At 43.3% G+C, this 11368-nt stretch overlaps 1 protein-coding gene across 3 annotated transcripts in view; it reads left to right on the forward strand.

Annotated features, from left to right (window-relative positions):
- Window positions 1-9907, forward strand: part of LOC118229735 (serine/threonine-protein kinase D3) — a 58229-nt gene extending 48322 nt beyond the window's left edge. For all 3 annotated transcript variants that reach the window (XM_035422032.1, XM_035422033.1, XM_035422034.1), the window contains 8 exons: window positions 1200-1252; window positions 1530-1602; window positions 2221-2327; window positions 2601-2762; window positions 4033-4131; window positions 4665-4932; window positions 6794-6879; window positions 6971-9907. In XM_035422032.1, coding sequence (XP_035277923.1) covers window positions 1200-1252; window positions 1530-1602; window positions 2221-2327; window positions 2601-2762; window positions 4033-4131; window positions 4665-4932; window positions 6794-6879; window positions 6971-7144 — 1022 coding nt within the window. In that variant the 3' untranslated portion in view covers window positions 7145-9907. The remainder of the gene's footprint in view (window positions 1-1199; window positions 1253-1529; window positions 1603-2220; window positions 2328-2600; window positions 2763-4032; window positions 4132-4664; window positions 4933-6793; window positions 6880-6970) is intronic.
- The last annotated feature ends 1461 nt before the right edge of the window (window positions 9908-11368 follow it).

Genomic DNA, 11368 nt, shown 5'->3' on the forward strand with positions numbered 1-11368 from the left:
GCAAATTGTTCGCGAGCAACAGGATTAGAGAATTTTTGCCCCACAGCCGAAATATCCTGGCGACACTGTAAACACAAGCTCCTGGTTAAGTGCATGTTATCAACTGAGGTTTTCATTTGTATGAATGAATCCTTTAAAAATATAAAATATAAAGATGGGAGTGGCTAAAAATCAAAAGCAGGGTGAGCCCTTCAGCTGGTGCCCTTCTGAATTCAATTTACCCCCCCCTCATCTCCTTCTCTCCTCTCCTCTCCTCTTTTTTCCTCCCTCTCCTCTCCTCTCCTCTCCTGTCCTCTTCTCTCCTCTCCTCTCCTCCTCTTTCTTCTCTTCTCTCCTCTCCTGTGCACGGTGAGGGGAACCAGATGATTCCAGTTTCTGTACGTCAGAAGGTCTTTGATTTGAAGGTCGTCCGTGCAATACAGAAAATAACTCTCTTTGTGAAGCCAGCCTCTTTGGAGGTGATTTTAAAAACAGAAAACGGTAGTTCTCTCAATAATTTGGACAGTTTTTTTAACGTTTTTTTTCAATACTTTCTGACTAATTTTTGCTACCTTACATTTTTTTTTACATTACTGCTCATACAAAATCACCTCTGTTCACCCAGATCTGGACATTGTTTTATGTCCTTGTACGGTTCCAATGAATTCTTTGGTGTTTCTAACATCAGTCCACCGCAGTTTATGGAGTCTTCGGCTCTGTGCATTTCAGAAAAACAGCAACATTTTGTTTTTCTTCTGACTTGTTTATTTCCATGACAACCTTCAGAGCGAGAATATAGCTGCGCTCCATTCTCTTCTATTCTGACGGTCTGTCTAAATATCAACATTGCTGTTGTAACAGGGACTAACAGTCCTGTTGTGACTGGGACATATCACAATGACTGGTGTTCATCTGCTGTGTGGTTACTGTCAAAGACACAGTGGGCTTCCCAACCTTTACTGCACTCACTTTTTCTATGTGTTAGAAAATAATGCAGTTTATAAAAACCTGTATTTGCCTTTTTGTTGCAACTGGCCTTGAAGCCACACATTGGTATGTGCAAAGGGAAAATTCAATTTGTGAGGTCTAGAGGAAGGAAAATGTAGAGTTCTGCTGTATAAGGTATATATGGCCCACTCTAATTTAAGGGACGTCTGACACTTGTATTCCCCGGCATAAACTCTGAGCCTGTGTTTGTTTTTCTGTACTCTTTCCAACAGACGAGCTGTCCATCAGTATATCTGTGTCCAACTCCCAGGTGAAGGAGAATGTGGTGAGTTTGACTACATTTCCCAGCACTCCTTGTTCCTAAATATTGGATTTCCCTGTGGTTTATCATATTGTCAAATGAGTATCTCCAATGCAAGCCACATAGACAGCATTCTTTATCCATTTATGGCCCTACTTGCACAACCGCAAAAATGTTTGTGTTACTGTACTAATTAAATAGATACAGATTAGCGTTAGGTGTTTTTTTTTCAGTGTTGTGATGTTAGTAGCTCTCTAGTATGAACTTACTTGCTAAGTATGCATTTATTTCCTGGTTTTAGGATATTAGCTCAGTCTACCAGATCTTTGCTGATGAGGTCCTGGGTTCGGGACAGTTTGGAATTGTGTATGGAGGTAGGTTCTACCATATGGACATGGCTGTAGAGCTCCTGTTGACCTGTGGTGCTCCCAGGTACCCTATCCAAATAAAGCGGAAGTTGTTTGTCCATCGGTGCAATACTGGAATACTGAATGTGTTACTGCACAGGGCGCCGTTGAATTAGGGAGGGTTTCTGTCACCAGGGCATTCCTGGTTGATTGGTTGCTTGCAAGCTACTTGCCCCAGCTGTGTTTGCTCTGCGGCCCTCCGGGGCAATAACTGCGCAGCTCAACCTGTCAATCACGGAGTGAAAATAAATGGGGGGACGATTTCATGGGATTCAGGGCGTGCTGGCACGATGAGCATGCTGGTATTTGCCCTTTGAAACTGACAGAGGATGTTGCAACCATGTGACGAGCCTGCAATTACAGCATTCAGATTTGAGGAATGAAGATAAATTGGGATGAAAACGTTAAAACACATTGTAATGGGTTTAATGGGATCAGATGAACTGCTTTTTTGTGTACAGAGGTACCGAAGGGATCAGTGTGTGGGTAGTCAGCCTGTTTTGTTAGCACTCTCGTCCTTGTTGAAAACACACAAAATGGACTGTTTGCAATGTCCCACTGTACGTCTCTTCCACTTCTTTAAAGGGAAACACAGGAAAACGGGAAGGGACGTTGCCATCAAAGTCATCGACAAAATGCGCTTCCCCACCAAGCAGGAGAGCCAGCTGAGGAACGAGGTGGCCATTCTCCAGGTATGGAGCCTGGCGGAGACTTTGAAACACCTGCAGAACCATGGGGGGATGTGTGCTTTGTTCAGTGAGCCTCTCATGAATATGTATTTTTACCATCTTAGCTGTAATACAAGGCTATGTCCATAGACATGGATATTCAGTGAATGGTAGCTGTACTGTTGTTTTTGGATTATCCTGTGGCTACTGGATGGTAGGGAGAGCCTTAGTAACCAGTGAATGTGTGAAAGGAGTAAATGACAGTGACAGTGTCTTCTCCCAAATTCTCCTGAGCAGAACCTTCACCACCCTGGAATCGTGAACCTGGAGTGCATGTTCGAGACTCCGGAGCGCGTCTTCGTTGTCATGGAGAAGCTGCACGGCGACATGCTGGAGATGATCCTGTCGAGCGAGAAGAGCAAGCTCCCGGAACGCCTCACCAAGTTCCTGGTCACACAGGTGAGTGTGTGTGTGTGCGTGTGCGTGTACGTGTGCGTGTGCGTGTGGGTGTGTGTGTGTGTGTGTATGCATATGTGCGTTTGTGTATGTGTGTGTGTGCATGTGTTTTGTGTTTGCGTGTTTGTATGTATGTGTATTTGTGTGTGTGCGTGTGCATGAGCTGTATATACAGTACATGTGTGCATTTCATTTTGAGTGTCTTGAGGTTTCATTGTGTATGTGTGCGCGTGAGTGATTGATTGAGTGCATGCGCTGTATATACATGTCCATTTCATTTTGAGTGTCTTGAGGTTTCATTGTGTGTGTGTGTGCATGAGTGATTGATTGAGTGCATGCGCTGTATATACATGTCCATTTCATTTTGAGTCTTGAGGTTTCGTTTTGCGTGTGTGTGTATGCATTTGCGCATGTGTGCTTGCTGTGCGCGTCTCGTTATGTTGATGGTTGACTTACATTTGCCAGAGATCTGTATTTATTTATATGGTTTGAGGGTTTGTTTATGGGCCTCTGGGCTGGATCATGTCAAAGATGGGACCTGCTTGCTCTCTGGCAGTTCCAGCCCGGAGTTTGATGGCATGGCGGTTGGCAGGGTGATTTATAGAAAGAAACCTCATCGGAGTACACAAGCCCTCCACTGGGCCTGGATTAGCTGCTTCTGTGCCACAGCCCTGATGTGGTTTACGGGCTGAGTTCTTGAATCCCGCCACACATCGGGGCCCCTCAGGGAAAAATCACTGGCACATGGCGGAGAAGGAGAGCCAGAGCCGCCCCTCACGCTAGGCTGATCAGGCGCTGCGCCCAGGGGCCCGCCTTCTCGCCCACGGCCCCGCCTTCTCGCCCACGGCCTCGCCTTCTCGCCCACGGCCCCGCCTTTCTCACCCACGGCCCCGCCTTCTCGCCCACGGCCCCACCTTTCTCGCCCACGGCCCCGCCTTTCTCGCCCACGGCCCCACCTTCTTGCCCACGGCTTCTTGACAAACTGTGTTTATGAAGAAAAAAGTCAATGTTAAGTACATGTGTTGATTGAATCGTGGTCATATTGTTTTTATGTAATACATTTGTAATAAATGCACCCTGTAATGTGTCATTCAGACACACATGGAGTTTAGACAATTGTATCTTTTTATCTTAGGCATAGATTCTTAAAAAATGTGGTACAGTAACCTCAAAATCACATACGCAGTTTATTATGTGTGACTCAAATGTTGACTCCTGAAGTCTTAAAGGCCAAATGGAAATGGTTCCATTGATGTATGCTTCGTTCCCACAGATCCTGGTGGCTTTGAGACACCTCCATTTTAAGAACATTGTCCACTGTGATCTGAAGCCTGAGAACGTGCTGCTAGCTTCAGCTGAGCCCTTTCCACAGGTAAATATCAGAGCACAGCTGAATGCACAAGGCTGAAGCCACCCTAGGCCAGGCTGCCTCCTGTTTCAGAAGCCCCTGTGGTTTTAGGGTTTATTGCTCCTCAAAGCTCAATAACCTCATTACAAGTTGTACTTTAGACAGGGGGTCTAGATGTATTGTGCATCAGGTGCTGAGAACCTGCTGGCCACTTAAATGAAGTCACATTCCCCATGAATAGGTGTTGTTATTTCTCCATGTTAGAGTATTCATCCCCATGAGATGTGACTGTTCCATAACACTCATTTTGTGCATGTTTTTATGTGTGTGCGTGCATGTCTTTGTGTCTGTGTGTCTTTGTCTGCATGTGTGTGTGTATGTGTATGTGTGCATGCCTCTGTGTGTGTGTGTATGTACGTGTGGCCTACCTGGCGTGCCTGTTTGTGTGTGTGCGTGTGTGTGTGCGTGTGTGTGTTCGTGTGTGTGTGTGTGCCTGTGTGTGCCTGTGTGTGTGTGTGTGTGTGTGTGTGTCCGCGTGCATGTTCGTGAATGCGCAGGTGAAGCTGTGTGACTTCGGCTTCGCCCGCATCATCGGGGAGAAGTCGTTCCGCCGCTCAGTGGTGGGCACCCCGGCCTACCTGGCTCCCGAGGTCCTGCGGAGCAAAGGCTACAACCGCTCGCTGGACATGTGGTCGGTGGGCGTCATCGTCTACGTCAGCCTGAGCGGCACCTTCCCCTTCAACGAGGACGAGGACATCAACGACCAGATCCAGAACGCCGCCTTCATGTACCCACCCACGCCCTGGAAGGAGATCTCATCGGAAGGTAGCTTAGCTGAGTGTGTGAGAGAGAGAGAGAGAGAGAGATAGATTATATGGAAGTGAAGTATGGGGTCCACTCAGTTCATGACTAAACTAGGACAAGCATCCTGTAGAGGCCTTGCATGCAGAATATTAGCTCAGCAATGCATACAGGGCAGAATTAGGCCAGTACCCTTTGATAATAAACATTTTTTAAATTTTGGATGCATGTCAAATCAAGTCTCCAAGCACTAAAAACCCAAGATCTGAACCCCAAAAAGAGTCCCCTCAGTCAGCTGATCATGAGACTCACTAACCAAACTCAGACCAGCACTGCTTTACCAATTTGGTAGAGATACAAAGCAGAGACAAATCCTGACCAAGTACAGGCTCAGTGACCACACCTTGGCAATGGAAAAAGGAAGGTGCAAAAAGAAACATGCAAAACAAAACTCCCTTACAAATGAACAGAAGCTGCAAGTCCTATTAGGGGCTAAATATAAATGTGTTTTGGCCTGTCACAACCTCAGGGACAGTAAGTAAATATCTAACCAAAAAGGATTTATTGTGAACATAATAGTAAATTGAATGAATAGAGTATAATAGACTAATAGTATTTAGTAGTTAATTTAATAGTTAATCAATGTTATGTGACTGTCATTTATGCTGTTGTTGTTGCTGCTTGCTTTTTATATATTCTTACTCTGATTTTTGTTATCACTACGCTTTGGCAATAAGCATTTTTTAAAATATGTCATGCCACTAAAGCATTTGAATTTGATATACAGAGATAGAGAGAGAGAAAGAGAGAGATAGACAGAGTGAGAGAGATAGCTATTGAGAGAGATAGAGAGAGATAAAGAGAGATAGATAGAGTGAGAGAGATAGAGACAGAGCGAGAAAGAGAGAGGTAATCATCTTTGGCAATACAATTGTGCAAATTTGTCATGCCAATAAAGCGTATTGAGTTAAATTGAGAGAGAGAGAATGAATATATGTATGTGAGCCTGTGTGTGAGGGAGAAGTATATTTAAATATTTAGTCCCATCATGCTGCACATATTATCCTGCCTTCTACAAGCCTTTGCCAACCATACAGCCTTACATAGTTCTGCTAATATCCATCCAGAACCTTCTATTGCAGAAATTACATTGTCGACCTAATAATGTAACAGGGCAGTAAAATTGTTTAAGTTGTTGGAGCCTCTAAAAGGGTACAGTGTAGGTTTTATAAAGCCTGCCCTGAAATATGCAAGTAATATATGCAAAGCATATACAGTCCTCAATATGTATGATTTATTTTTATTTATTGTTTTGAGGGAAAGGAGGGAAAAAGAAGTGTGCAAGGATATGTTCTACACAGCTGAACCTGAGGGTGTAGGTGACCCTCAGTAATATCGGGGAGGCTGCAGAGGAGCTGACTTAAACGCTACGTCTCAAAACGAGACTTTGATTTGTAGCAGGCCAGCCGTCGGACCACCTACGCGTCTGTTTGGTGAGATCACCGCGGTTTCAGATTGGTGGTCCTGACCTTCAGCGAGCGGTTTCTATGAATCACCCCTTCAGCCCGTGCCCTTCCACCCCTCCACACTGAAAGTTCCCCACAAGTATTTTCAACCTTTATCGTTTCACATGCTAATCTCCACTCACCTTTCCCCCCCGCCCCCCCCCTCTCTCTCTCTCTTCTGGCACGTGTTTTCGTAGTACTCGGGCTACCTGCGCTGTTCCACACTGAAATAATGTCCTTCGCTACATTTTATGTAGACTTAGTCAGCCTCTGTACCGGAGCCAGAAATCTGGTTTGCCTCAGTCTGGTTAAAGTGCATTTCTTCTCGTTGGCTTTCCCTCGTGTCTGAGTAAGGCTGTTATGTCAATTCTCTCCTGTAGCGACGGACTTAATAAACAACCTCCTTCAAGTGAAGATGAGGAAACGCTACAGTGTGGATAAGTCCCTCAGCCACCCCTGGCTCCAGGTAATGCGCACTGTGACAGACACATTTCATAGCCTGGCTTTTCAGAGGCGCATGGCGGGTGACCTGGCGACCCCTGCTGCTTTCCCCCCAGGACTATCAGACGTGGCTGGACCTCAGGGAGTTCGAGACGAGGCGAGGGGAGCGCTACATCACCCACGAGAGCGACGACGCCCGCTGGGAGGAGTACGCCGACGAGCGCAGCCTGGCCTACCCCAAGCACTTCATCATGTCTCCCAACCTCGACGACATGGAGGAGGACCCCTAGTGGCCGGGAGGACTTCCTACGCGTGTCGGAGGAGGAGGAGACGGCGCACGGGACGCCTGCTGGACAGAGACCTTGTTAAACGGCTCAAGCCCTGGACTGGTGCACGCGAAGGGCTTACTGTATGTCGCCGTGCGGACTAGAAAGGGGCCGCCACGTGGGTGCCCCTGGACGTGGCGCCATTTTGAAAGTTCATCAGGGGGAAGGCGTTTGAGTTTTCAGGTTTTTTTTATTTTTACTACAGTCACATTTCCGAGATTCTGTGAGGCTCTCAGCTTTATGATATAAAACTGTCCTTTGCTACCAGCCATAGATCGCTGAGCTCTTTGGCCTGATTTCTCGGGTGAAATCTGATTTTATGTGCGTTTGGGAGTGCTCAGTAAGATTAAATGTGATGCACAGCACTTCAACCCAGGGCAGGGTTAAAAGCTTAGACCAAATCCAAGAGGTCATTTAAAATTTCAATAGCATATTTTTCTAAAAGTGATCAGGTGAAAGATGTTTCCTTTTTTTTTTTTACATTTCATTATATCAAATTATTTAGCTCATACTGAGGTGATTGATATTTTTTAGAAAGGATTCTGTTCAATTATAAGGTGTCAAACTGGAACACACGACAAGAATGCTAATGCCTTGAGTATATTTTGATATGTGTTTGTGTTGATTCGGGGATAGAATGTTTTTGCACTGTAGGTCAACTACCCTTCTCTTACCGACCCCATCATTATAGAAGTTTGACATCAACGGCTGCTACGTGTAATTCTGGTTCTCTCTCTAAAAAAACTGTCAACCAAAGTATAGAAGTGACTAAGCAGAAAAAGGGATTGCTGGTATGGCTTATATCTGGAAATTCAAATCATGCTTTATTTATTCAGAAATCTCAATCTTTTGTGGTGAGTGTGTTGTCAGCAGAGTTGGTTTTATTCTTTGCGGACCAGAGTGATAGGGTGGAATTTATGTTGGATTTACGATCGTGTCACGCATTTTAGAAAACGGTGAATTTGTTTCACGAATTGTTATTAAAAAACATACATCTATATGTAATACGAAGTGATAAAAAATGATATAGCCGAGGACCAAATCTGTTTTAACGTACATAGTCAGAAATTGATGTGACCACTTTATGCATTAATGCTTTCGATCCTCTTTCGTTTTTGAATTCTGTGTTAATGTTCGTATCGCTGACTTTCCTGGAGACTCGTAAAAGCAACTGGATCGATGCAAGGACAGTTCACATCTCAGCTGCGCAGTGTTGCTACTCTAACTAAGCTACAAGGTCGAGCCTTTCTACAGAATCAGCCCGGCAAGAGCCCTGTGGGCCACAATACCGAAGGATGGAGACTTGAAGTCGCGCCATTTCTAATGCCGAAAGGCTAAAACCTAGAACTGATGAAAGATGGAACGGCCGTGAAAACCTTAGTTTATGAAACAAAGCTTTTTATTTTCGTATTGTTGTTCTTACCCAAGCACTCGGTGCCAGATCAGGATGCAGAACTCTCTGGTTCAGTTATGAAATGCTTATTACAAGAGTATCTGTTGTTTTTTTCGTTATGCTTTCAGTGTGTTTTTCTATACGTGTGTTCTTTTCTGTTATCAGTTGGTCCGAGGTGTGACAGTGTTTCAGGTATCACGTTATCCAGGGCTGGAGTGTATAATCAGGTGTGTCAGGTCTCTGTGTGCGTTTCCGCGCAGCTCGATTTGTGTGTGTTTGCGTGTGCATGTTCATTCGGGCATCCAGGATACCTATTACATTTTTACAAAGTGCAGTTACTGAAAAGGCTACGCAGCCTTGAAGGTTACAACCTTTTCACAATTATTCTTTGAAAATTTATTTTAAAATTAAATCAGTTGTTTTGGCCTTAATCAAAAAAAAGTCATGAGATGTATAGCAGGCTCATGGAATCAAATAATACATTCTTTTTGTGCCCAAAATGCTTTCATAAAGAAGTATTTTATCCAGCATCCCCAATAATATACTGTAAATTGCATTGTTTATCATGATTGGATGAGCTTTACAAGACATCAGACTTAAAGATGCGCTGCTGGTTTAGTTTTGTTTGTTTTTGTGTTTTACAGCAGATGTTACATCAAGAAAAAGCAGTATTCATGTGTGTGCGTGTTGGTGTGTGTGTGTGTGTGTGAGTGAGTGAGTGAGTAAGAGAGAGAGAGAGAGAGAGAGAGAGAGAGATGTGGGCTAACAAAATCCACATTTGTCTATCATAATCCACCTCATTTACCGAAAAACCTTGAAATTTCAAATTTAAACCATTTACAAACTGCTGTGCAGTTAGATGGAGAGATATAAAAGCACACACAAAAATGAAAAATTCAACACAGAACATGATTGTGGGAGATTTTGCAAATCTCATTGCCTCTTTCATGCGTGGGACTACATCACTTTCAAAAGCACATGCAGCGATCGTGTGTGTGTGTGCGAGTGTCTGATACAGAGATAAAACTTCAATCTGCCGAGGTTGCACTTTGTGCATTTCAGTCCTAGTGTATTTCCTTTTGGTGATAATCCATCTGGTTTGTGTGAAAGGCCCTTGTAGACTGGTCTAGGGCATGTAGAGCAGAAAAAGTCCATGAGAATGGGGTATACGTCATGGTGAATGATACCACATACATGAAGCACAAATTGGAAAGGTGCTGAAGACCTGTCCTGAGAATCCTTTTAATGTCTGTTGCCGCTGGTTTGGCAGATGTTCAGTGTTTTTGTATATTTTAGTATGTACAGATTTAATAAAAACCTGCATCTTAACAGTATTTCAGGCTTTTGTTTTTATTCTGCAGCAGCCACACGGTTTCGGAAATTTTGGAAGGACTTCCTATTTATGTCAGAGGTCTAATCGTGTGTTCTTTAGACCCTTGACTCGGTAGCAATGGTGGCAGCGAGCTCATGACCAATGCGCTTAGGATGTTCAGAAGAGAACTTCATTCACACTTGCAGAAGACTGCTTTCATTCTGAGTGCTGTTGCTTTCAGGTGTGTTCAGGGAATTTACCACTGACTTCTGTGTAGACACAGTGGTTGACATAGGCGAGCCAGGAGCTGACAATCTATTACATGCTTTTTGGTTGTGAAAAATTTTTAAACAAAATTCGCAACCACCACGACGGAGGACTGAAGTGCAAGCACATACAAGCCTTTGGCCCTACTCAGAATTATGTGAGTCATACGTCCCATTGAACCTCAGATGATATTTACTCATAACCCAACAAATCTGACTCACCAAAAATGCTAGTATCTGAAATACTAGTTATTCACTGTTTCATTTCAAATCCAATGTGCTGGGGTACAGAGCCAAAACAAAAAATTTTTTGTCACTGTCCCATTTACATTTAACTGTATTAATTTTATCTATCAAATGTTCAAGATCCATTCAGTATATATACACAATATTTGAGACAGGAGTTTCTTGAAATGTGTTCTTGTTCATGTTAGGTACGAATTAGTAATTATAATTATAATTTTATACTTCATCTTTTTTCATAGTAAGCATTTTAGCATGTTGAGCTATTTATCTAGTATGACATCATTTACATGTCTGAACACTTGAACGTCATTCAATAGGCAAGAACAGTATATGACAAGATTTAATTTCCAGGTTTTGAGAAACTTTTACAGTTTTCTTTTTAAAGGAATGGAAAAATGGTTTAATAATCCAAATCTGGTGTCCTCTCAGATTTTTTTTTTACTATGGTCTGTGGTCCCTGGGAAAGGTGGGTGCAGGGTGGAGGTTAAGGGAAGACAATAACAAATGATGATAACAGTTAACAGTTAATTTATCCATGCTTATTTAGCTAAATTTGCTTTAACATTAGAAAATGTAGAAATTCCTACTGAGACTAAATAGAGGGAAATAAAGCTTATTCTGGGGTTGTCTTGACTGATTGAACTGTACATTAAATGAACAAAACATTTTCACTGAAGAAAAAATCACCAGCTATCTACTACTATCTAAAAGTAGCTGCCAGTGTTGCCAGATTTGAAAACTGTGAACCCGACCAAAGCCATTTTCACTCGCACAATAACATTTAAAAAAATATCCCAATTGGGTAGGAATCGGCCCAATCTGGCAACAATGGTGGCAACTGGTTACAATGGAATATTACAGGGGATGAGTGAATTTTGAAATTCATTAGCGTTACTAAATTCCAACTCTATTCCACATCCAAATAAGCCACTTCACTTTGCAGACAGCGAAAGGTACCAATGAAGCGCCAC

This window comes from Anguilla anguilla, chromosome 6 (assembly GCF_013347855.1).
Source record: "Anguilla anguilla isolate fAngAng1 chromosome 6, fAngAng1.pri, whole genome shotgun sequence".
In the NCBI taxonomy this organism is placed as follows: Eukaryota; Metazoa; Chordata; class Actinopteri; order Anguilliformes; family Anguillidae; genus Anguilla; species Anguilla anguilla.